The sequence below is a fragment of the Amblyomma americanum genome, chromosome 1 (assembly GCF_052857255.1).
Source record: "Amblyomma americanum isolate KBUSLIRL-KWMA chromosome 1, ASM5285725v1, whole genome shotgun sequence".
NCBI lineage: Eukaryota > Metazoa > Arthropoda > Arachnida > Ixodida > Ixodidae > Amblyomma > Amblyomma americanum.
Window position 1 is genome coordinate 483909324 of NC_135497.1, and position 26021 is coordinate 483935344.

The following is a 26021-nucleotide window of genomic DNA, read 5'->3' on the forward strand; positions in this document are numbered from 1 at the left end:
CTTACTACTAAAATGATTCACCGGTTTTCTGGTGTCCGCCAACACTGGTAACACTATAGTGAAAAAAGCCATATTTTAACCCAAAAAGCCTATTCTTTAAAATCACTTTGTATTTCCTGTAACACCTGGTTTAGCCGTGCTCTGCGTCTGTTCGTTCTTTGCGCCAAGGTAGGCGCGCACTTACACACAACACCAATTGTGCAGTTTCCTTCTCCTCTATTTCCATTAAGTTCCATTAATATTTTAGAGCTAGGACAGCGTACCTTTGTAGGGCTACCAAGGCATTCTTGCAATCTGCGGCCGCCGCAGTGGCTCCGTGGTTATGGCGCTCGGCTGCTGGCCCGAAAGACGCGTGCTCGATCCCGGCCACGGCAGTCCGCAGTCCAATTTCGATGGAGGCGAAATTCTAGAGGCCCGTCTACTCTGCGATGTCAGTGCACTTTAAAAAAACCCAGGTGGTCGAATTTTCCGGAGCCCTTCACTATGGCGTCTCTCATAGCCTGAGTCGCTTTGGGACATTAAACCCCCACAAACCAAACCAAACCAAATGGTTCTTATAATTATAGCTGTCAGCAGCTTAACCTGCTAAATTGTATTCATCATTTACGAGTCATTTTTTTGTTAGCAAAATCTGATAGTTCGGCATTTCATGGCTTTGTTGCCTCTTGTCCGGGAGCGAAATATGCATTTATTTCGTAGAAATTTGGATTCGAAGTTGAAAACGTTTTTCCCGCCGCTCCGATTCAAACTCTGGAACTCTTATGACGTCACGGAGAACTCTAATGACGTCATAGGATGGAGTGACGTAAACGTGACATAAACGCAGACTCCGTGATTTCTGACGGCTAGCAGTGCAGTCTAGCAGTTGCCGAAATGAAGGCTGCCGCCACCGCATGTCGAAGGCATCTATCGGGGGTCGCTACCGTTGCCTCGTTTACGTTTGCAACGGCGTCTTGCCAGAGTTACGATGGATCCCATTCCCGAACCCGACGACATAGTTCTCTCAAAAACTCCGGCCTGCATTTCAGCGACCTCAGCCCCACAGAGCGTGCGATGCTTTTGAGGGAGCACGGTTAGGTTAGGCGCCGGCGGGTCGATCGTTTCCCCCTTCCGCCGTGAGCAGCCGTTGCAAACTAAATATAACCCTAGTGCGGGGACTCGCGAGGGGCCAGGACAAGGTCGGCGCGTTGCGCCCATCGGAGGCTGGCCGGGGCTTTGGGGCCAACAGATTGTGATTCCTTGAACGGCGCGGTTGCACAGTGCAGCAGGCGGCGTCGAGGTCTTCCACGGTTGCAAGGGCCAAGTTATTTATTTATTTTTTTGCCACAAAAAAATGGATGGGTTCTCAAGGGTGCTCGCATTTAAAGTCGGCGGCATGAAAATAAAGCCGACGAACTACGCTTCAATGGCTTCCGCGCGTTTCCGGAGGTACGGGGTCAACTGGATCCGGCTCTCTCGCCTACTTGCATGTACCTTCAGATGTGTACTGTGAATGGATTAAATTAGCCGAAAGCTTGAAAAGAACAGCTCCGCCCAACTGCCGAAGCTATTGAATGGCGTCATAACGCGCTCCTCGCCGAGGAGCCGAATCAGTCTGGCCGGGCCGGCGGCGGCTGGCGCACTCAGCGCGAAATAGAGACATGCTCCAAGTGACTGCCGGTGCTGTCAGAGTGCGCCGAAGCCGCCGAACGCGTCGGCGGTCAAGCGCAGTTGGAGTATAGAGGGTCTTGCTTTGGCCGACGTGGCGTCTCCGTGCAGCACGCGCGCAGGCGCGTTACACCAGAACATAAATGTGCCTTAGCAGAGCATGCACTTAACCGCTAAGCGACGTATTCGGTGGCGGCATCTATGGGAGCCACTGAAACCCCCTGCCTTTTCATTGAAAAAAAATCCAGTGCCGAGGCTCTGAGTCGAACCAGGGCTTTTGGCGTTTGAGGCGGAGACGCTGCCACTCCGCCACGACGACTCAAGGTGAAACCACCAATAAAGGCGCATTTGGCGAATGCATTCTTCCGATGCAGAAATCTCCGCGCTTTCGCTATGTATAACCTGGCCTAACAGAGCTAGGCCATCAGCAATTTTTCTTAACTGCCTTGTACCTCCTCTCCCGTCCCTAATAAACGATTTCCGTTCAGTAGTTTGAAGTTGACTGGCACAGCCGAGAATGTTTCCCCGGGTGAGTGTGCGAAGGCACAAGTGCACTTTATACTGCGCGCTGCTTTGTACTATCACCGACCATCGTGCCATCATAGTTTTTCATCGACTGTGGCGATCATCTGACCAGCCTTAACAGGCTCCTTCAAAGGTTAACTAGCACTTGAAGCAACACTTGGAGTTCCTCTGCTGTTCGGCGCTTGTATATCGAGGCGCGTCAAAAACAAAACCACGGGGCACGCAAACTCATAGACGCGAAGCGCCGTAACAAATCGAAATTCTCCTGGCCGCCTTTGGCGCCGCCAAGCATCAGTTTTCTTTGCTTCCAACATTCAGGTTGTCTTTTGTCTGCCTTCCTTGTGTGATAAAAGTGCACTATCGATTTTAAAACAAAACTTACTTCAATATTGAACCGCGCAACCTTCCTTTGTCAGCATCAGAGATTCGCGACCGCATGTAGGAAGGAAAAGTCCTTCAAGGTCGCGTCTCTTGTCCTATGACGTCACCACGCTTGTACTTGCGAGATTGACTGGTGGCGGCGATACCTGTATTTTGGGTCTTGATATTTTCTACCTTACAAGATCTTTGTTTTCAGTAAGAGCGGCGTTTTTGTGATCAGGAGCTGGTATTCTATCGATACAAGCCAACTTCACTTTCTCCTCAGTGTCCCTTTAAACACCTATAAACCAATCCAAGCCATCAACTGTCCGCCAACTATCGCGATTAAAAGCCCATTCAATCATAATTTGGTACGTTACGAAACAGTAATTGATGCACTCTGTCGAAAAAGAAGTACCGTTCATTTTGGAGGTGATAATGTGAACAAGAACACCGTCCGGACCTCAATATAGTAGCCTCACCCTCACTCCGGTTCGGTCTGAACATAATTCGGTAAAATGGCCACTGCAGAGTCGGCTGCCTGATGAAGGTTTCCACCTATTCTTTCTTAAATTTATCCCCGATTGATGGCATGTATAACTTGGCTGTCGAGCGTGGAAACGTGCACCACGATAAAGTGCAGGATTGGCGACACTAGCACAACAGGACGACACTGAGCTGAGCAGACGATGCTCCGTATGTGTGCTGTGTGTAGCAACGTCCGGTCGTCTGATAATTGCTGTGAAATGGGCCCTTATTTTTGAAACGTCTGTCCAGAAGACTTTGCTGGTCTCCTCATGCAGTTGACGGCGCAACAGGTAGGCGCTGTCACGGAAAAAGGGGAGAACGGCGAAAGGACGAAATGCAAAGGATAAACCGAAAACTGAGACTGAAGAACCGTGCCGAGGTTTGATTTCGTGCACTGCCAAGGGCTGACTTCTGGGTCGAGGCCGCTTACTTCCGGTGTTCGGGCGCCCGACATGCCATCCAGCCCCCTAGTGGAGATCAGTGGGTGGGAAGTGCGCGCACACGTGATCACGTGACGACCGGAATGCACCGCGTGCCTTGCGGTTCGCGCAATCTTCGTCGTCGCTTTCTGAGCGCGCGGTTGTGAGACTCTGCTAAACACTTTGAAGCGCGTATCCGAGAGGTGCGCAGGCAAGTGCGCATCTGCATAGGCGTTGCACGTCACAATGAAAGGCCTGGCAGCAGACTAGCAGTATGTGGGCACCTGGACCGCACCATGAAGGAAGGGGTTAACTAATCCAGAAAGGGGCAGTCATTTAAGCAAAAAAAAAGGACAACGTGCACGCTAGCTTACGCTGAATTTTGCGATGGAAGCAACAAGCATAAACGTTGTAAATAGTTTGACTAAGTAAACTTTTTACTGAATGAGAGGTTCAACATTATTAAGACGCAAAAGTTTTGATGATATTGTAAGCCTGAGTATTTATACCGAATAACGGACACTACGTGCGAATCAAAAATGAGGTAGTCGGGCGTTAATGAGAGTGTCGACGATGAAATGAATTTCAAAATGCTTTGCAAGCATTTAGGGACAGCAGTTTGTTAAATCATGACTCTACCCACTCCTTGTAGGCCTGAAGGAAGTTGGTGTCTGAATGAATATTAGTGACATAAAGTAATGTGAAAAGGTATAACTAAATATAAGTTATACTGCCCAGCCCGCAAGTAGTAATGACAGGGTGATTACATTCGTCGCCGTATAACTCATTGCTAGTGCGAAGGGTAGTTGATAGCTCCGTGCATTGTTAGAAAGAGTAGGCCCGCAGGACGGTGGCTTGGGCAGCACAGAAAAGAGCAAGTATTTGTATATACGATCTCCTGGAGGTGAAATAGTAACACCGCCAAGCAGAGATAGTTTTGAAAAATTAGTCCACGAGAAACCCTGTTCAAATCCTTTTCGAAATGGAGGAAAATGCCAACCAGTTCGTTTTGATCGTTGCTGGACCTGAGGTAATCAATATGTACCTCTATTTGGGCTCAGCAAGACCGGCATTAAAAACAGTGGACGTCACAGGTTTACACGGTAAACTTTGCGTACGCTGCCCATAACCCTGGTACACAATATATTATTCTTCAATACGCCATGGAAAATTTAATGTCGGATGGATTCCTCAGAGTAATTTTGCTTCCGATTTGTGCAAGTTGGTGGCGCGTGGCAGACAGCGAAATGCAACGGTTAAGCATTTCCTTCGCACATGCGACGCCATTCTGTCAGCGGCCCAGTGTTTTGCCTGCAACGCCAGTCGCTCGTGCCAAGGGTCAAAAGGCGTACGTTCCTGAGCACCTTGTGCGCTGCTGCTGATGCTGCCGACGATGTTCTGGATTTCAGTCAAGCACTGTCGTGCATTCTCCAAAATCCGAAAGATATTTTTCAAACTTGCGTACCATTGAAACTTGCCTTTGTGTCTGGTTGTACAAGCAGAAAACTCTGTGAAAGCTTTTGTGCCCTCAAAAAGTGGTGCCTATACATTCCTAGGCGGTTCTTTTCATAGAAAAATAAAAATTCTGCACCAAAACTCTCTCGGTGTTCGACTTAAGAGCGTTAGGTACGGGAGCTTCAAGTGTTTACATCGGTGTGCTCAGTAATTTGCACTACTATTGCGACTGACAGCCAACTTCGCAATATCTGGTATATTTCCTCGTTATATCAGCTAATAAATTTTATAAACTTGTGCATCACAACACTACGAATCGTTTGACACCATCTGGAACCCCCTGCGACAAACAGTTCGACCGTAATGGCCGTCTCAAGCTCCTCAGAATGCACGATTTGTGGGCGGAAAGGTCGTCGTTGCGGATCCCACACATATTTTGGGCTTCATCTCAATTAGTAATTTAATCCTGACGAACATGCCAAGCCATTTGGCGCCACTCCGAACTTTCTGCGTCAAATGGTTGTCAACCAAATTTTATGCAAATGTGGTTCCTGGGGGGAGGGGGTCCCACTTCTATGGCAGCTATATTGGCATATATATGACGGAGCGAAAGTATAGGCATAAATTGAAGCGCTACGTGCCCACTGTTGCTATGTGATACAGTTTGATCACGTGGTAGCTGTTTTTATCAATTTGACCTTCATTGCAGACAGACATGTCCTTGGCAAACGTCAGTAGTAAGAGCTGATGCTCTAAAAAAAAGAACTCTGGAGGGAGCGTCCGTCGATAGCCTTGAAGCCTACCTATTCATAGCAAGTAAAATAGAGAGAGTCTGTTCCCACCCCCGTGATTGCACCATTTGATAGCGTGCGGTGGTATGTATGCCCACTGCGCGAGCGCATGCGCAGACCAGCGTGGCAAACTACCGACTGTCTTGTAAATTAGAAAAAAAATGAAAAAGAAAATTCTCGGTATAATTGCACGTTTGTTCGGTCCTAAATTTTGCACAGAGGTTGCATTTGGTGGTCAGTTTTGTTTTGTACTACATTTAGGTGGGGTACTTGACTGATTCGGTCAGAATTAATCGAAAATCTCCATCATCTGTGGTCACAGCGAACCGAAACGGTAAGCTTTCGCAGCAATCGTATCTGTAGCGCCATCTGTGCTCGCCGAAGGAACGAACACTACCATTGAGGCTGCGGCGAAATGCAAGGGAGAGAAAGTGGCTGCGTAATTGGCTTGAAAGTGCTTTCTCGACCATTTTATCAAAATTGGGCACAGAAAACGCTGTTGGACGCAACCGCCCACCTCGCCGTACCTTGCGTTTCTCCCATGACTTTCTCCGCAGCCTCCCTGCATGGTATACAGTGCTCGTTCTTCTGGAGAGCGCATGATGGCGCTGCCGGTGTCGTTACTGGGACTATAATTAGAACTCATTATTACAAAAATAAAACAATTAAAAGGAGTAAACCGCTGGCGAGGAAAGAGGAAGCCACGAAGTTGGTGCATTAAGGAAAATATGGAGGCCATCGAACAATTATGGTTGGCTTCAAGGGAACACAGAGAAGCAAGGTGGGCGCAGTTGTCTGAAGAGGAAATAGGCCAAAAATGGGAATCTTATCGACAAAGGAACAGCAAGCGCAGGTCCTCGTCCAGGCTAAAATAAAGCAAAGCTCTGATCGCTGGCTGGCGGAAATTCACGATACAACTGAAGGGGGGCCAAGAAAATTCTGGAACCATATAAGCTGGCTGTGCAAAGCGAATCACAGAAAGCAGGAACAGATTGAAGATGCCGAGTGAAAATGCTTGGAGGGAGACGACGCTGTGAATTACATTGCATCAGTTACAACTGAGTCGTTTAGGAACGACGATAGGGCAGTCTCCCCAAATGAGGGAGCAACACAGGACAGCACAATAGAAAACAGCTTAGAACTGGCCAGTCTTAACTGGGAAAAAGCGAAAGCAAATATTCCAAAATGCACATCCACAGAGACAGGAAGAATTTCCAATCAAGCTGATTAATGAAGTTGGCCTAGAGGAAAGGAAACACTGATAAAAGCATTGGAGGCAGTCATAACAAATAAGCAAATTCCGCGCAGCTGGAAACAAAGTAAAATGAATTTGATTTATAAAGGGAAAGGTGCTAAGATGAACATAAAATCTTTCCGACCGATTACCATAACATCAGTTATATACAGGCTGGCGATGCAGGCAGTGAAATTAAAAATGAAGTCATGGGTAGAAAGTAGTAGAATACTCGGAAAACTTCAGAACAAATTCAAAAAGGGTAGGCGCTTAGATGATAGGCTGTTCGTGCTTACCTAATGCATAGAAATAGCTATGGCGGAAAACAGACCTCTGTATTTAGCTTTTCTGGACATAAACGGTGCATACGACAGCGTTAACAGGGAAATCCTGTGGAATGTATTAAAAGATGTAGGTATCTGTCACTGGGCAATTGATTTTCCACAGGAAATATATCGAGAAAATAAAGTTGAAATAACATGGGAAGGGATTAAGAGCACAAGTGTCGAGGTGCACAAAGGATTAAGGCAAGGTTGTCCTCTATCACCGCTGCTATTCATGATTTATATGTTAAATACGGAAAAAAGGCTACATGGAAACAATCTAGGTTATAATCTGTCGTATATATTAGGCGGAAAGGTTGAGCAACGACTACCGGGTTTAATGTATACGGACGATATTGTACTGTTAGCAAATAGCCAGGAAGATTTGCAAACTCTGCTTAATTGCTGTCGAGACGAAGGAGACACTCTAGGTTTCAGTTTTAGCGTGACTAAGTCAGGTGTGATGATTTTCAACGATACAACTGGTCAGGAGCTTACAATACAAGGCCATGACATACCCCGAGTGGCCGAATACAAATATCTTAGGGTATGGGTAAACGAAGGGCAGTTGTACACGGAAAAGCACGGACAGTCTCATAGCAAAAAGGCGAAGAGATGCCGGGATAATGAAACATATGGCATTGTGAGGGTACAACAAGTATGAATTACTGAGAGGTATTTGGAAAGGAATAGTGGTGCTGAGGCTTACTTTCGGTATTACGGTTCAGTTCTTAAGGGCACAGGGTAAGCCCTATACTTCCCATGCATTTTAGGCCATGTTGAGGTACATGTTTCTCACTAACTAATAACAGTAGCCTAATAATACATATATCATGGTTTGCCAAATTTTGTGCTCTTTTTACTGAACTAGAATATTTGAAATGTGTTGAAAATTCGATTTTTAATAAAATTTTTTCCGGTAGTACACAAATCTGGCCTTTCTTTGCGCATTTCAAAATTCATAACAGAATAACTGCTCAGTGAAATTGCTTAATTCTAGTTCAGTAGTTGGCAACACTTATGTAGATGATTGCAAAAAAAAATCAGCAGTCTGTCTTGAAAGGCATTGGAAATAATGGTACCTTTGTAAGAAAAAACACTTTTGAGATAATAGAGCGTAAAGAGAAAAAAGATGTGAAAAGCCATTTTTTATTCGCAGAAACGCCTCCATAGTAATTGGTTTAATAGCCCCCTGCTTCGTAGTCACTGTCGCCGTCATTTTTTCGCTTTTCGGCTTGTCGTTTTGACTGTCGGGCCTCTTTTGTAAGCTGTTGTGTTGCTCGGTCCGCAAAGTACATGCGCTTATGGTCAGCTTCCCTCAGCCACTTGATGGTGTTGCTCCCTGGGTTCAATCCACACGCCTTCAAAACGTTGGCCCGTGCGATGCTACCATCATTAAATGAAAGAACAGCATCCAGTGTTGCCATCCGTAGGGTCCAAAGCCTAACAAACACATTCTTTGGCGCGCGTTCCCAAACAACATGGTTGAACGACTCATTTGCATTTTGAGTTCGCCCATGCAGGCACTTCTCTAGGAGCTCAGCCTTCGATAGTTCCCTATAAATGGGTTTGATAGCCTCCAAGACAGATGCAGGCAAACTCTCCTTGTGGAAAAATGGCTTGCCCTCTGACTGACTTCTGTTGAAGGCACACCACGTATCAGGTCCCTTTGGGCAAAGTCCATGGCATGGGTCATCGTCTGTGGCCGATAAGTGGAAGAAGGTTGCCCAAACGGCCTTTCGCATTTCAACCAGGTTTTCTACATTTCTTCTGATGGCCAAACCATAGTACGTCTCGAGCTTGTCTATTACTGCATCAGTCAATCGGCCTCGGCCCGAGAGGCTCTTTCCATCAGAGAGTTTTCCTGCTTTGTTTCCTTTTTTTAGCCTTCGTAACCTTGTGCCCATCCTTTTTTGCACGTGCCCTATGCACTCAACCTTGGATATTTCAACGGAATCACCATATGGCATTTGTGCCTTCACAGCCATAAAAGCCTTGCTGTCACCATCCCCAAGGTATTTGACGTATCGAACGCCGTGAAGCTCCTCACTCCTGCCGAAAATTTTCAGTGCTCCTGCGACTTCCATTCCACCGCTGGTGCCTTGGTAGTTGCTTTGGCACACCTCTCTATGAAGGGGGTCACTGTTTGTACTCTTGATGCTGCACTTTGGACAACGTTTAGGCAAAACCTCCACATCCAGCACTTTCCCAGAGTCTACACTGGTCGCAGAGACTATGCCGTTATTGGAAGTATGGCCTCGCTTCTGCCAGCTTCCATCAAGAGCAACTGCGATGTCTTTATCCCCCTCATTCAGCTGCACAGCTTCGTCAGCTGCCCTTTTCATCGACTCCTGAGCAGCAGCTTCGATGTGACCTAGAAGCTCTTGATTGTATTTCGCAAACTTTGTCGGCGGCTTAGGAAGGTTTAGCATAGCACAGAATATATTTCCTGCAGCCATTCCCTTACCAATGGACCTCAAGGCATACACTAACCTGAGGTTGGCTTCATAGAGGCCAGAAGTAGTTTTCTTCGACGTCTCAAATCGTTGTGCGGCACTACACACTTCACAGTTCAAACTGTAAACGCTTGCAACACCTACCCGTTTTGTCACAATTTCGATGAGCTCAACACTTCCACCGCACTCTCTGCACACACAAATCTGTGTAATTGCGGCAAAAATGCCGTCCATGTCCATTAAGGCATATTGGCTGCTGCTCTGTAGCACATCCTCTTCCTGGAAGCACAGAGAAAATCTTGAAAGCTTCGATGTCGAGGAGCTGGCGCGTTCGGCGTTCGGGATCTCATTCGGTCGTGGACATCCTTTTGCTTTTTCACGATGAGCGTAGCGGTTGCCGTGAAATTCACGCCTGACGAGGCCTTCTTTGCCCTGGGCATCTCAACTTATCAGCAGCAACCAACACCGGCACAATTTACAATACTGATCAAAAGAGATAGCACTCGGACGCAGCTGCATGAAGGTTGCAGAAACGTGGAAAAAACGTGCAAAGCGTCTCAGGATTGTCTTGGCTAAAAAAGAGGAGCTGTACAATAGTTGCCAGACAATTTTTTATATGTAGCTGATTTTAGACAAGTTTTGAAATCAGGTGGTGGACTTTTGGTTGAAAAAATTGACGTTAATCCTGAAAGGGGGCGTGGCCGCTCACTACTTGGTTTCGGAAAAAGCGTTTTTCAGCCGTAAATATGGCTTTCTGAGGAAAGTGCGATCATGGAACATGTGTAGAAAGAATTGAACTTCTAAAATTCCAAAAGAAAAAAAAACGATTTTTTTTCTAATTTTACCTTACCCTGTGCCCTTAAGGGCGGAAGTTCAGTAGAGATTAGAAGTCAATCAGAGAGCTGTTGGCAGATTTACACTATAGGTGCCCACGGGAAAACCACAAACGAGGCAGTACAGAGGGGTATTGGCTGGGCATCGTTCGAAGCCCGGGAAGCTCAAAGTAAAATTCTATATGAAAGACGGCTGAGGAAATTGGGTGATAATAGGTGGGCAGCTAAGGTATTTAAGTATACCTATGCAGAAAGAGCGTTGACTCACAATGGCGGAAAACAACTAGGAATCTAACCAGTAAGTATGCTAGGTACGAGGACGGAGAAAGAAACAGCACTAAATGACATGTTACAAATGCTGGCGGCAAAAATTGGATATATTCAATGGAAAAGAAGCTTAGTGTAGAACTATATCGATACTGGAAAAGGCAGATCAGGAAGGAAGCGTTTTATGATAACTCAAGAGGCAGTGCCCTCCTCTTTGAAGCTAGGTCAGGGTGTCTTAGAATGTGCAGCCACAAAAAGAAATTTAATGAAGAAGATGGCACATGTGATGTGTGTGGTAAATCTGTAGAAACAATGGGACACCTCTACTCAAATGTGATGGTATCCATACCGATGTCGATGCAGGCACTGTCAGTCTTTCTGAGACCCTAGGGTTTAGAGATAACAATGGCCATGTAAATAAATCTGCGATGGAAATTAGCAAAAAGCGATTGGAAGATTGGTGCCTCAAAAGCAGAGAGGGGACATAAAGTTAGAAGTGTAGGAAGACGTATTTAAAGAAAATGTCGATTTTTAATAACCACTTACAACGGAGTTGAACGAAAATAAAGGGGGAAAAAAGCTGAGTATGGTGGCAACTGCCATCACCCCGTTTCGAAGTGGACGCTTTCTTCCTTCCTTCCGTCCGTCCGTCCGTCCAGCGAAAGCTTGCAGTTTTGGTTCGCCGTCGTCACAGACGATTAATATTTCCAATTAATTTTGTCCAGATCAGGCAAGTACTCCTCACAAACGTAACATAAAACAAAACTCACCGCCAAATGCAACCTTTGTGAGAATTTTGAGCGCTAACGAGTGGGCGGTTAGGCCGAGGGAATTTTTTTTCTCGATTTTCTCAGATTTACGCAAGAGTCTGTAGATCAACCTCCTTGCTGTAGATGGCCGCGCTGTGGGCCGCGCAGACGCGTGCACTGAAACATACAAGCACCAAAACAAAAGGAACTGATTCGGAGAGAGAAAATCGGGGGAGGGAGCGGCCTCACAATCTCTTGGCTGCCGAAGGCTGGCCGCTTGGCGTCGCGCTCCCTCCCGAGTTTTTTTTTTCTCCCTCCATGGTTCTTGCTACGTCCCCTGGACATCCGTGTTTCGCACCATGTGTAAAGTCATAGGTGTCAACTTTAATAGAACAATCACGTTGGTCGGCGTAGAATGTGTGATGAAGGTTGGGAATTGTAGATAGCTGCCTGGATAGAGCGGTCATGCATTTATTACGGAGCGTGCGTTGACTGGGAAGGAAAGAGACTGCGCAGCTTTGATGCCGGCTGTCCTACCTTTGAGGAAACCGCGAATGTAATTCTACATGTTGGCGCCACATCCTGTTCGTGGACAGATTTGAGTATGTGTTCGTGCGTAACGTTATCAACAGCCTTTTTTATGCCTTTTGGGAGAAGTGCGTGTCTCTGTGCTGTCTTTGGCTGCAGAAACGTGTTCTGTCCTGCGTGGAGATGTTTTTTCGGCACTCTATCAGCTGGTGCGGGAGACGTTTAGTGTTTGAAACGGGAGACCAGTTAAAGCAACGTTTTCTGTGCTTCCAACCTGCTCCAAATTGCCTGCTGTAAACATACTTTGCAATGCTATTTTTTTGCGCCTGAAATTGCTGCAGGAGACACCCCAGTAGTGAGCACTAGTGGTTTTTACGTTGCTCGACTCGTATGACGGCAAGCATGCCTTCTGTAGCGGGTGAGCCTTCAACGATTCCGTTGACGAAAGCCGCTACGTGAGCTGCCGTCAAGGTGCCTTATGTATGCATGTCAGCACCGTTTTGCCATACACTTGGTACTGTCTGCAGTCGCAATGGTTTTGCCCCGTAGGTGCCTTAGTGTGAAGCAGTACCTCAGGTATCCTTTGATCCGAGGCGACATGGTGTTCAAAGAATCATTAATGGGCTGGCAGCGAAACTAGAGGTTCGTGATCCGTTTGCAATAAAAATCGCATACCTCTCAAAATCTCGTCAAAACACTCACGTCAGCACTAACGCTTCTTTTACTTGCATTTTTGTTTGGCCTTAGCAGCGATCTTGAGGCATATGCAACCGTTTTTCGCTTCCAGGATGATTGGACCTGCGACAGTACAGCAGCAAGACAATGTGATTAAGCATCTGCTGAGGCTTGTCTCGTAGAGGGGGTGGTGCCTGGCAAGCCACCTGTCCGAGCTAGTTTCCTTGATCTTGCAGAACTCTTAATCTTGTTGTGGTTCTCAAGACTAGTCCCTGTATTTTCATAGAAGGTTGCGTATCGGTGCATTCATCGATGCTGCACCTGGAAGTAACCTAACTAGATGGTTCGTTATTCCCAGAAGAAAAGGAACGTCTCTTATGTTTTGTGGCCGGGGAAATTTTGTGATAGGCCGCCACGGTACCTCGGTGGTTATGGCGCTCGGCTGCTGACCCAAAATACGTGGATTCGATCCTGCCTGCGGCCTTTGAATTTCGATGGGGGCGAAATTCTAGAGGCCCGTGTACTGTGCGATGTCAGTGCATGTTAAAAAAACCCGGGTGGTCGAAATTCCCGGAGCCCATCACTACGGTGTTCCTCATATCATGAGTGGCTTTGGGACATTAAATCCTTACAAACTAACCTAAACTAAATACTGTGATGTCCCGCACTTTTCTAGGAGGCTGCCGCATGCCCCCAGCACTAAACATCATGCCAAGAAAGGATACTTCTTGGACAGAAAAAGAGCATTTTACCTTGTTTAGCGTCACCCCATTCTGCTGTAGCCTTTTGAGTACCTTTGGCAGGCGAGAGTCACTTGCTGCCTTATTTACCCCATACACTAGAAGACCATCCATGCAGTTCGAGAGTTGCGTGAACTTTGAAAAATTTCTTCTGGTGCCAAAAGGGATAGCCTTGGCACGGTGTTATGAAGGCGGTGAGAGTTAGGCATGACCCTGAATTGTGTACCTGGTAAAATCCTGGATCCAGTTTTATGAAAACAGAGGCTTCCCGCAAGCTTCCCACGATCTGCTCTACAGTTGGTAGTTGGTCACCCTCTCGTGTCATGAAATTGTTTAGATATGAGTGAGGTTTCCATGAATCCTGGCCGCAGTGGCTGGCTTCAGTACCAGCACGTTTGGCACGTGTCATTCTGTCGGATCCTCGACGTTTCTGATCATGCTCTCCCCGCCCAAGCCTGTTGTCATTACTAGTACCGACAGTAGTAACGCAAAGGTCGCTCTGCCCTGTCTGTTGCACAAAATAATCTACAGTGAGTTTCCCTTCCCCTTGCCGGACCACATCGTACATCCTCTGTCTGTACGCACAATCATTGCAGCTTCAGGAGCAGTCCAGGATTCATGGACGTCAGTTTTTATTGTGAGGTGGCTGTGGAACATTAAAATGTACTGTTGCGGAAATTTTTAAGGTAATGGGCTATTCTTCCGATGCATAGCAAAATCCTTCTTTTAAAGTTTTACCACAGCTGGCATTGAGTGGTTAAGACTGCCATAGAGAACCAATGGGGAACGCCTTTGGCGATAGAAAAAATGTTAATAGCAAAATATGGAAGCCTGCCTAGGGGAGATCTCCATATATATTCACTGTTGTAGCGAAATTCTACGATATATAAAAGAAAAATACATTCATAAACAATTTCGCGGGGGAAAATCCACTTGGAATTTATGGGTATGTGTATTCCCATAAACTACTGGAATGATCTTTCCGATTGCACCGCCACCATTCTAGACCTGGCAGTCTTCAAAGATAAAGTAATGCTGCTTCGCTGAATTTATTATGAGCTGTTTTGCTGCTTGCTAGCCAGTTTTCAAATGCCCCGCTTTAAACGATTAAAACATTGATTTCATGCGTAGTATTCTTCCAAAACTCCCACTTGGTAGGTTTGGTCACCACGGTGGCCCAGTGGTTATGGTGCTGGACTACTGAACCTAAAGACACGGGTTCGAACCCTGCCGTGGCGGTCGAATTTCAATGTAGATGAAATTCTAGACGCCCGTAAACAGTGCGATCTCAGTGCACATTAAAGCACCCCAGGTGGTCGAAATTTCTGGAGCCCTTGACCACGGCGTTGCTCATAGCCTGAGTCACTTTGGGACGTTAAACGCCAATAAACCATATTTTCTATGCTTTTACTTGATGGTATTTTCAATCTCCTGCAGTTTTGTAAGTTGAAATTTGTTTTTTTTAGGGAGAGGGGATCGATCGTACACGCCTACCTTACACGATACTCCTTTGTTGAAGCCTGTGAGTAGTATCACTAAATGAATGCTCTGGCTAGCGCTAAACGTTTGCGGCGCGTCCGCTGAGGGAAGACCACGAGTGATTTCGAAGGCTAGTAAAGTGTGGGTTGGGTTAACGGGCAATCCATTCTTGACAACCAATGCGCGCAGGAAAAATTGGAGAGGACACGTACCCCCCCCCCCTTAAAGTTATGAAGTGACAGCTTAATGGGTTTATTCCCATATATATTGAATTGGTAGTTGTCTACATTCTTAGATATCTGGTAGTCTTCGTGCCACTCCTGGCGCAGTGGTGTAGCGGTTAAGCGATGTAATAAGGAACTAATTACTCATTGGCATTCACCCAAGCGCAGCCATACGGCTGCAAAGGAAAGCTATACAGCTTTGTCTACTCCACCTTGGGGGATTCCCCTAAACGTCTGACCAACACTAAGCGATGTGGTACTGTCTTGAGATGGCAGCTGCTGCCACCGGTGGGTCTTGTGCTACCCATATGTTGCTCTTCCCGATCGGCCAATCATTAGTTTAACTCTCATCTGCCACAGTGGGCGGTTTGCTCACAATCCGGTGGGCAAGTTGCGATGACGCCTCAATGTCAAGTGACCTAGGTGGTCCATTTGCCTCCTAGGCGTCTTCTCTGGGGATTTTTCATGCATTTTTTCTCACGGTCAACAACAGCGCCGACGGCGACGCCGCATGTTCAGCGACACGAGCTCGTTAACGCTATCGCGTTAAAACGACGAAGGCAAAAAAGACACACAAGCACTGACTTCCAAATGAATTCTTATTTGGAGCATCGGTCGAAATATGTAGGAAAAGGATAGAGAGAGGAAAATTAATGGATGACGTGGGATTTGAAGAGGAAGTGTCGCGCACTTTGGCCATTTTTGAGGTGGTTCTGAATCAGCTTATTATAACCCACGAGGTTCCCGATGTTGCGTGCCTTACATTCCTGGGCTTGAGGCTTGTGTGTTCGGGTTCGCATGTTTGCTGGGTATACGAGCCACGAGGCAAGAAAGCGCTGCTACCCTTCACTTCTGCAACCTTCAACCTCGCAAAAAGGGACATCGTGAGAACGTGCCTTTGGAATGAGCTAAGGTAATCGTGCCCGCACTTGACTGAGCACTTCAGGCAGATAAATCGAGTAAACTCCACCGGCTACTCCGCCCATCTGTTTTGTGCCGTGGCTGAAGGCATCCTCAAGAAGCGAAAATATGACCGCGATAGGGTAGCGGTAGAAGAAAAGAACCGGCGAGAAAAGGGTGCTGGCCTTATTGTGCATCGAATCGTTATACCGCAGTCTTCCGAAAATTACTCAGAGGGTCAATGTAAATGTTGTCCTTTCAGCACCCCATAAACTGGGCAGGCCTTGCTGGCTGACGAACCCGTCGGGGAATCGGAATGTCTTCATCCTATTCGACAAACAAGACAGAACTAAAAAGGTTCTGCCGCCGCAGTGGCTGAGTGGTTATGGCACTCGGCTGCTGGCCCGAAAGATGCGGCTTCGATCCCGGCCACTGCGGTCGAATTTCGATGGAGGCGAAATTCTAGAGGCCCGTGTACTGTGCGATGTCAGTGCACGTTAAAGAACCCCAGGTGGTCGAAATTTCCAGAGCCCTTCACTACGGCGTCTCTCATAGCCTGAGTCACTTTGGGACATTAAACCCCCACAAACCAAACCAAACCAAAATGGTTCTTATAATTAGAGCTGTCAGCAGCTTAACCTGCTAAATTGTATTCATCATTTGCGAGTCATTGAGGCGCAAATTATATGAAATAACCGCTCACTGGGGAAAGCGGCACTGGTCACAGTGCCAACCTCACTAAGGGGTATGTATTTGGGAGCAGATGTCTGCTTTGTTGAAGCATACGTGAGCTAATGTTGTTAGTGTCTGGTTGTTGCGTTTCTTGTGTGTGATGTATGCTTGTATGTTTAATTTATCTTTGTTTCTTTTAAAGCGTAATTCTTATGGTTTTAATTCTCACGTAAAATTATTGGCGCCAGGCATCAGCTAGGTTTATGGTTTACGGTGGTCAAGCCGATCTCCCGGCTTTTTCTCCCTACCTCCCCCATCACTATGATGGAAAGTAATTATTAATATTATTATTAAATCGACTCAGGCTATAAGGGACACCGTAAAGGGGAGGGCTCCGAATAATTTCGGCCACCTGAGGTTCTTTAACGTGCACTGACATCACACAGTACGCGGACTTCGAGCATTTCGCCTCCTTCGAAATGCGACCGCCGCGGCCGGCATCGAACCCACGTCTTTCGGATCAGCAGCCGAGCACCATAACCACTTAGCCACCATGGCGGCTTCCAGACATGAGCGTCGCCCTGACAAATGTTTTCCTTTTGCACCTTAGTAATATGTAAATTAAGTTCTGCAAATAATTGACGCTTGTGTATTTTGTACAACTTCATTGTGATAGAGGTACATTTTGTGAATATTTCCTGGTTGCAATTACTGCCTGGAACTTAATTGGCCCAGTTAGGTCAGATGAGGCGGGTCCAACTCGTGGACTGAAAACTGCATTTGAACCAATTTGAAATCCATTGATACCAATTGAAATTTCTAGTTTTTTTAACTGGGGAGTTATTCCTTTTGTCAAGTGGTACCACTTTGCCAAGCTGTCCTTCTTGCAAGAAGTCCCTGTCCAATAAACCTCTTCACATCGCCCCACCTGCGTAATTTGTCCGAGTGGTGTTCGTACGTATGCTACAGGTCAAGGACCCTATAAACCGCTTGTTAGTTTCTATGTTACGGTTTTTGGTCAGTATTCGTGAGATGGAGAACATAGGCCCCGCTTTTGGAAGCGGTTATGTATTACATGCGGGCTATGGTCAGCTTTGCAAGTCTAGCGTAAAGTGTTGGCTACTTAGGTATGCGTGTGCTAAGTGTATCGTCGTTCGAAGTTTTAAACACGACATGCCTTCAGCTCTCGTTGTCAGTGTGCCGCAGGTGACCTTGGCGCCAGAACGGAGGGAATGGAGAACACAAAAGGAGAACATAAATGAACTTTGGCAAAACTTTCCATTGCCCCTGGCGTCTAGCCCGGAGCAGCGCATGCGTGAATGACACCATGTTAATCATAGTGTCGTAGTGAGCGAAGCCAGCGCGCGGCGCGAAGGAGCTTACTGTAGGGGGACATTGCGCTTTCCTCCTCCTCCTTACTCTCTCTTTCAGAGCCCCAACGGAGCATGCGCAGTCCCACCCCTGCACCGAGGAATGGGAGGCCGCCCTGCGGGACCCCTGCCCGGAGAGTCATCAATGGCTGGCCCACCGGGCCACAGCTGCAACCTCGGCCAACACGACCCTGGACTAGGGGTCCCCCTCATTCCTGCTCTCAACCGCGTGAGTAAAAAATGTTCATTCCCCCTCGTCGTAACGTGCGAGCGAAACCAGAGCGTGTTGCACAATGCTCACGGGGAACTGGGCTCGTGCGGAGCCATGGCGCCATTCTTCCGGCGCGTTACGGAACCCGTTGTGAACTACGAGCCTCTGCTCGCTATCTTCCCGCGGGTTGTCAGAGCGCGAAGCCAGGAGCTCATTTTTCTCGGGTTGCTCCGCGCACTTCCTGTGGCTGCCCAAAACGCATTCGTCTTAACGCGACAGCGTTAAGGCTCCCGTTCCGCAAAAAAACCGGCGTGGTCGCCGTCGGCGTTGTAAGCGAAAAACGCCACGTTTCCAGCTGCCAGCGTGGCAGGTGGCAGTTAATGATTAGTCGCGGCAGGTAGCTCGGAAAAAGCAACCTTGGTCTCACAAGCCCCACCGGTGGCTGGGTTTGAAATAGCCATCTGCCAGGGCAGTGGTGCATCGCTTAACACCTGCACCACTGCGCCAGGAGTGGTATGAGAACCCCAGTGATCTTTGTTTGCATTTGCACAGGAGGGACCTGTGATGCGATCGCATTGTACTTCTAAATGTGCTTTAAGCATTATGTGATGGCAAAAGAAAGAACAATATGTCTACGAAGTGATGCACCACGCGGACCACAGGCCGCTGAAGGGACTCATATCGCGTCACACTCTTAAGTCTGAGCTTAAGCGTCCCCTCTATTTTTATTGTACCCCTGTCACACGGTCGCATTTAGCATCACTTTCAGCGAGTGACATTCGTCTAAAGTGTCATTCGTGCAGTGTCTTACGATGAGCTTTAGTGACACTCGCTGCAGAACGCACTTTCCCGGTAGTAAGTTTGGCGACTCGGTCCGGCAAGGTGGGTTTGTAGTCGCAACAGCAGCGTACCGACAGAAAAAAAGTTTGTTTTGTAATAAGGAACGTCTTACAAAGCACTGCGTCGCTAACAACCAGCGGTACAGTCCAGGTACAGACCAGGGGCAGCAGTCAGTCCAGAGCACGCACGAGGGACGGAGTGTTTGGCGCTTCTCGTCGTCGTCTTCGTTAAGTGCCAGCTTCTGAAGATTCTGAAGCCGAAGGTCAGTCTTACAATTTCCCCTGGGCGAAAGGGCGCCACCCTGGCGGCCTAGGCCGATGTGACGATGGCGGGGTTGTAGTTTGGTTTGAGGCGGGTCGTGTGGACAATGGCGCGGCCTCGGCGACGATGATCAGGAGATGGCGTAAGGGGTTCGATGAGGTAATTGATGGGGGATGTCTGCTGAAGAATAGGGCAGGGTTCCTGATACTTGCTAATAAGTTCGGAGGAAAGGCCGGGCCCTGAGGGGGGTACCCAGAGCAAGACCAGAGTCAGGAAGGTAAGCGGGAGGAAGTGCAGGGGGTCACGGGTGCTTTTCTGCTGCTGCTGGGCTTGAGAATTGAAGGACCGGGCAAGCTGTCGGCATTCTTCGGCATAAGTTGCGGCTTGAAAAAGAGTTGTAAATTCGGAAGCATCAGGGTGGTAAGGTAGAATGGTGTCCATTGTGCCAGAAGGCTCACGGCCATACAGGAGAAAGTACGGAGAGAATCCGGTGGTGGCTTGAGCAGCGGAGTTATAAGCGTATGTGACAAAAGGGAGAACGCGGTCCCAGTTACAATGGTCGGAAGCAGCATACATGGCCAGCTTGTCGCCGAGGGTGCAGTTAAAATGCTCAACCATGCCATTTGTTTGGGGGTGGTAGGCAGAGCTGTTGCGGTGAACGATGTTGCATTCCTGAAGGAGAGCTTTTACAACTTCAGAGAAGAAGGCCGGACATCTATCACTGAGCAGCTCTTTGGGCACACCATGGCGAAGAATGATGCGATGGAGAATGAAGGATGCAATGTCGTGGGCTGTATAGTGGATGGTAAAGGCAACATATCAGCGTAGCGTGTGAGGTGGTCGATGGCAACGATGATCCAGCGGTTCCCAGCTGATGTGCTGGGAAGAGAGCCATAGAAGATGCCAACACGCTCGAAGGGCTGCGCTGGGCAAGACAGCGGCTGCATAGGAGCAGCGGGTTGGCGAGGTGGATGTTTTCGTCGCTGGCATGCGGTGCAGGACTGAACGAACTGGCGGACATAACGGGCCATCCTACGCCAGTAGTACCGCTGTCGTCTTCAAGAATCCGGCATGGGCGCATTGGGGATCATCGTGGTAGGAAGAGCAAATGAAGGAGCGCAGATGTGTTGGAATGACGAGAAGCCACTTGCGACCATCTGGGAGGTATTTGCGGCGGTAAAGAAGCTCGTCTCGGATGGCAAAATGGTGGGACTGACGACGGAGAGCGCGGGAAGGAGGTCGATACGATTGGCCAGATAAGAGATCTAAGAGGCAAGTGACCCATGGGTCTTTGCGTTGCTCGGAAGCCATATCAGCAGACTCAAACGTCACAGAAGGCAGACGGATATACAAGGCACTGCCTCAGATGGTAGAGGGGAACGTGAGAATGCATCAGCATCGACATGTTTGCGGCCGGAACGATAGATTACGCGAATGTCATACTCTTGGAGTCGCAGAGCCCAGCGCACAAGTCGACCAGAGGGATCTTTCAAAGAGGACAATTAGCAGAGGGTGTGGTGATCGGTGACGTCAAAAGGGCGCCCGTACAGGTAGGGGCGAAATTTGTCGATCGCCCAAAGGATGGCTAAAGACTCCTCGGTCACAGAATAGTTGGCTTCAGCTTTTGTGAGTGTCCGGTATTAGGAATTGCCACCAGCTGGTATTGGGATTGGCGCCAGCATGTCTCGAGGATTCCCACCAAGATAGAATCTCTCGCCAGGTGCCTGCGGGGTGCATTTACCGTGCTCGCCTGGTCGTTGCTGCGTGGGACAAGCGGGGAGCAGGGTTCTGCGAAAATCTCTTTAAGGAGCCGCTGTCGCCGGCCGCGAAGTGGTTCCGGCTGTCTTCCGATTTTCCCCGACGTCTCCACCGACCCGACTACTCCTGGCCTCACGGGCACAGCACCAGCGTGGGAACGGATCGATCGCCACAGTGGCATGTCTGCAGGCTTCGCCAGCCATGGCTAATGGCAGAACCACTAGGGGTTACCTCCCAACGGGGCTGCGCCTCGGTTTCGTCGAAGTTCACCGACTGGCAGAGAGCGGGCCGACCACCTGACATCTCCTGCCAGCCCGATGGGGTCCTGGCTGCATACCCCTCTCGCTCGGGATCAACTTATGCCAGGGGAGTGTCCACGTGTGCGGATGTGTCTGTCTGTGTGTGATAGTGAAAGTTTTGGCCACACCCACCCGGGCGAGGGCGTCTCCTACCTGGGGAATTTAGGGAAGACGCAGTGTATAAAACTGGACTGCAGATGCAGTTGAAGCAGCTCACTTCTGAACTCAAAAGCTTGTAAATATGTAAAATAAACGGTCTTCTTTCTCCACTAACGAACCCTTCACTCAGCGGCACTCCTGTTCGGGTTGGAGCAGGCGTCATCTTGACCGAGGTTGTGTCGAGAAGCGACTCCGATCCCCACCTTCAACAACTGGTTGGCAGCGCTTGGGATGGACCAGGTGACATTGTTCTGCATATACGGGCGAGCGCTTTCTCTTTGTTTTATGATCCACCAGGCTTTAAACTCTGGGTAAAAAGTTTGAACTGCTAGTAATCGGGTGTCTGTAGCACAGTGTAGTTTGCTCAGAACCGTTTAACATTAGCGAGTGGGCAAAGCCACCATTTGGTGCAGCGATCATGGACTTCAGGAAGGGTGATAAGGAAGAGCTGTTGCTGATGTGTGAGTAGTTGGATGTGGAAGTGGAGGAAGGAGTGAGAAAAGGGGCAATCCTAAAAGCAATCAATAATAGCGATGCGGACAAAGAAGGGATGCAAATTGCATGGGAAATGGCAAAAAAAGAGCTAGAATGGCGAAAAAAGAAAGCAGAGGATGGAAAAAAGAAAGCAGAGGATAAAAAGAAGAAAGCACAGGATGAAAAAAATAAAGCAGAGGATGAAGGAAAAGAAAAGCAAGCCGCAGAACAGATAGAAATCAAAATGATGGAGCTCCAACTCAAAAGCCAGCGTCTGGCAGCCCAAAACGGGGGAGCAAGCATTAGTGATATATCAAACGGTAGAGTCTCACCGCACAGACAATTGGATGTATTCCTACAAGATGGGCGAAGACATCGGTCTGTACCTGATTAACTATGAAAGGGCGTGCCAAAAGAGCAAAATCGCAGATAATTTGTGTTCACAACTCCTCCTAGGTCTTTTACCGTTGAGGTGGCTAATGTGATGCCAGGCTTAGCGAACAGGATGCGGAAAATTATGAAAGATGAAATCTGCTCTACTGAAGAAATACCGCCTTTCAGATGAGGCATTTCGGCAGCGTTTTAGGGAGGCAACAGAAAACAGCAATGAGGATTATGCGGAGTTTGTGTACACATTGAAAAGCAACCTTGTAGAGTGGCTTAAGAAGGCAGGCGTGTACGAAAGCAAGGACAAGGTTGTTGAGTGCGTCTGTCTGGAGCAGTTTTTCCGCAGCATTCCACCGTCCGTAAAATTCTGGGTGCAGCACAAAGAAAAGGTAGAGACAGTCGAGCGAGCAGCTCAACTCGCAGACGAATTCTTGATGTGGAGAAAGGCGAATGCGGAGGAAGGCCAGTCAGAAAGAGGAACAACCTCAAGTAAGTATTTTTCTTCTAGACGGCCGGCTCTAAATGGAATCGTGGGGCAGGGTGCAACACAAAAAAAGGTCACCGAGAAGGCTCGAGAGAAGAGCGGCAGTCAAACGAAGGACGAAGGGGTGGAAAAGGCGCGGGAAAAGGAGTTTGAGGCCAGGCAACCGTTGCGGTGTATAACTGCCAAGAAACAGGGCACATCGCTGCAAGATGTAGAAACCAGCGAATGGTGTTCTCGTAAGTAAACGGTAGTGATGAAAACCTAGAACTGCTTTGCCCCTACCTTCATGAGTTAAAGGTAAACGGCAAGCCTTGTAAGGTGCTCAGGGACAGTGCGGCTACGATGGATGTAGTGCACCCATCCTATGTTACGTCTGAGGATTTCACGGGAGAAGTAACGTGGATTAAACAGGTGTTGGAGGAGCACAGTGTTTGCTTACCTATTGCAAGGGTTGAGATTTCAGGTCCGCTTGGAATACTGGTGACGGAGGCAGCCGTCTCGAAAACAGTTCCGCTGGAATATCCTTATCTGTTCTCAAACCGGTCTGACCGGCTGTTGCGTGAGTGAGGACAGATCTTTGGAGAAGAAAAAGTACAGGCACTAACGCGCTCTAAAACCGCCAACTCGCCGCTTAGTTAGTACAGGACCTGGGACAGGGAGAGGAAGAAATCGGAGCACAACCTGAAATCATGGAGCCAAACCTAGTGGCTGAACAAGGGGTCAAGGTTGTCCCTAGATTAGGCGACATCAACGCAGCTGCGGCACCAAGCGAACCGCAGGCAATAGAGCCCGCCAGAGCGTCGGTATTGGCCCCCACTTTGCGCAGTTTTTAACGGCTTTTGTAAATAGACAGAGAGATGCTGAAAGCAGAGCAAAAGAACGACCCTAGCTTGAAGCGCCTGCATGCTACCGCGGAAAAGGGCATAGCGAGGCGTAACCTCACGATACTTGAAAAAGGCGGACTGCTGTACAGGCACTACAGAGATCGCGAAGGCAAGACATTTGATCAGCTAGTAATTCCGGAAAATACCGGGCTGACATTCTGAGCTTGTGTCATGGGAACAGCTGGTCGGGACACTTGGGGATCAACAAAACGAAAGAGCGACTTTTAATGGAGTACTACTGGCCAGGGTGCTTCAAAGACGTTGAGCAGTATGTGAAGTCGTGTGACGCATGTCAACGAGTCGGGAAACCAGGAGACAAATGGAAAGTTCCCCTGAAACTGGTTCCACTGATCACCGAGCCTTATCGGCGTTTAGTGATAGACATGGTAGGGCCCCTACCGCAGTCTAAATCAGTATACAAGTATCTCCTTACCATGCTGTGTCCAGCAACAAAATTCCCCGAAGCAGTCCCCCTGAAAGAACTAAGCTCTTCAGAGATAGTGGACGCTTTGCTCACAACCTTTGCACAAATCGGTTTTCCCGCGGAAATTCAGGCGGATCAGGGAACCGTGTTCACCAGCACCTTAACAACCACCTTTTTGAAGAAGTGCGGTATCAAGCTAATACACAGTTTGGTATATCATCCCCAGTCGAACAGTGTCGAGAAAATGCACTCTGCTCAAAAGGGTTCTTCGCGCGTTGTGCTATGAACGGAAAAAAAGACTGGGAGAGCTGTTTGCCGGCAACGCTGTTCGCGCTCAGAACAGTTCCCCATGCAGCGACCGGATTCACCCCGGCTGAACTTGTGTATGGGAGGGCCCTATTTTCTCCTCTCTGGATTTTGTGAGAATTCTTAGAGGGAACAGGAGAAAGCCAAACAGTCGTGAGTTACGTTTTATAATTGCTTGACCGACTAAGTTCTACGCATGCTCTAGGAGAGGAAAACTTGAAAGCGACACAACAGGACGCAAAAGTCTATTATGATCGAAACGCAAGGCGACGAACATTTCAGACGGGCGATAAGGTAATGATTTTGCGACCATCCAGGAAAAATAAGATGGAAGTGCAGTGGGAGGGGCCAGTGGAAGTTCAGCACAGGCTGTCTGAAACAAACTACGTCCTGAAAAAATCCGGCAAGGGAAATGAGGTTACCATCTACCACTGCAATTTGATGAAACTTTATGTAGGCAGAGAAGAGGTTGTAAACATGATGCTAAACGTACCCGAGGAAGCACAGGCTGATCTACTTGAGTTAGGGATAGACAGCGATGCAGATTGCAGCATCAAGGACATTCTTGCACGTTCTGCGAGGACATGTTCTGAGAGGAACAGGTAGATTAAATTAAGGGACTTTTGGGGGAATTCAAAGCGATGTGAGCAGTCGGCCGGGTAAAACTGACCTGATCACTCACGAGATCGAGCTGACCTCCTCCGAACCAATCAGGTCAAAAGCTTATCGCATGTCACCACGTCAACGGCAGATCTTGGAGGCAGAGATAAAGCGAATGCTCGAAACCGGGGTAATTGAACCAACTGAAAGTGATTACACTTCCCTTATGATGCTCGTTGAAGTGCCAGGTAAAGAGCCCCGTCCATGCGTGGACTATCGAAAACTCAATGCAATCACCAGAGACCAGCTCTATCCGATTCCAAATATTGAAGAGAGTGGAGCGGGTAAGTGGAGCACAGTTCCTCTCTACAAGCGGATACAAGCGGACCTATGTATGTTTTTTAAATTTAGTTGTCTACTCCGATCCATTTAATGCACGAATCTGACTTTGTTGTTGCTCAAATATCCATGATACGTTGACTTAGATGGCGGAACCGCTCGGAGTCGAAATTTGTTATGTTATTACCTTATCTGTTGGGATAAGCCTGGTGCATCAGGGGCAGAGACTGGGTGCTTTCGTGTCGTGTGGAGCCTTGTTGCTAGGGCCGAACCGGCCGCTGTTTGCCATTGTGGGAGGTTTGGGGGTTGTTTTGGTGCTCACAGAAGATTACCGGTCATCCCATTCCCAAGACCAGCCCATCTCTCGGCAAGAGATCGCTACCACTGGCCGATCGAGATTTTCCTGGCTGCGAAGGAGTT

The 26021-nt window shown here is 48.1% G+C and overlaps 1 protein-coding gene across 2 annotated transcripts in view; it reads left to right on the forward strand.

Annotated features, from left to right (window-relative positions):
* LOC144116076 (DNA (cytosine-5)-methyltransferase 3B-like) overlaps nucleotides 1-26021 on the forward strand; it is a 297915-nt gene that overhangs the window by 9846 nt on the left and 262048 nt on the right. For both annotated transcript variants that reach the window (XM_077650730.1, XM_077650731.1), the window contains exon 2: nucleotides 18237-18404. In XM_077650730.1, the coding sequence (XP_077506856.1) occupies nucleotides 18237-18404 (168 nt within the window). The remainder of the gene's footprint in view (nucleotides 1-18236; nucleotides 18405-26021) is intronic.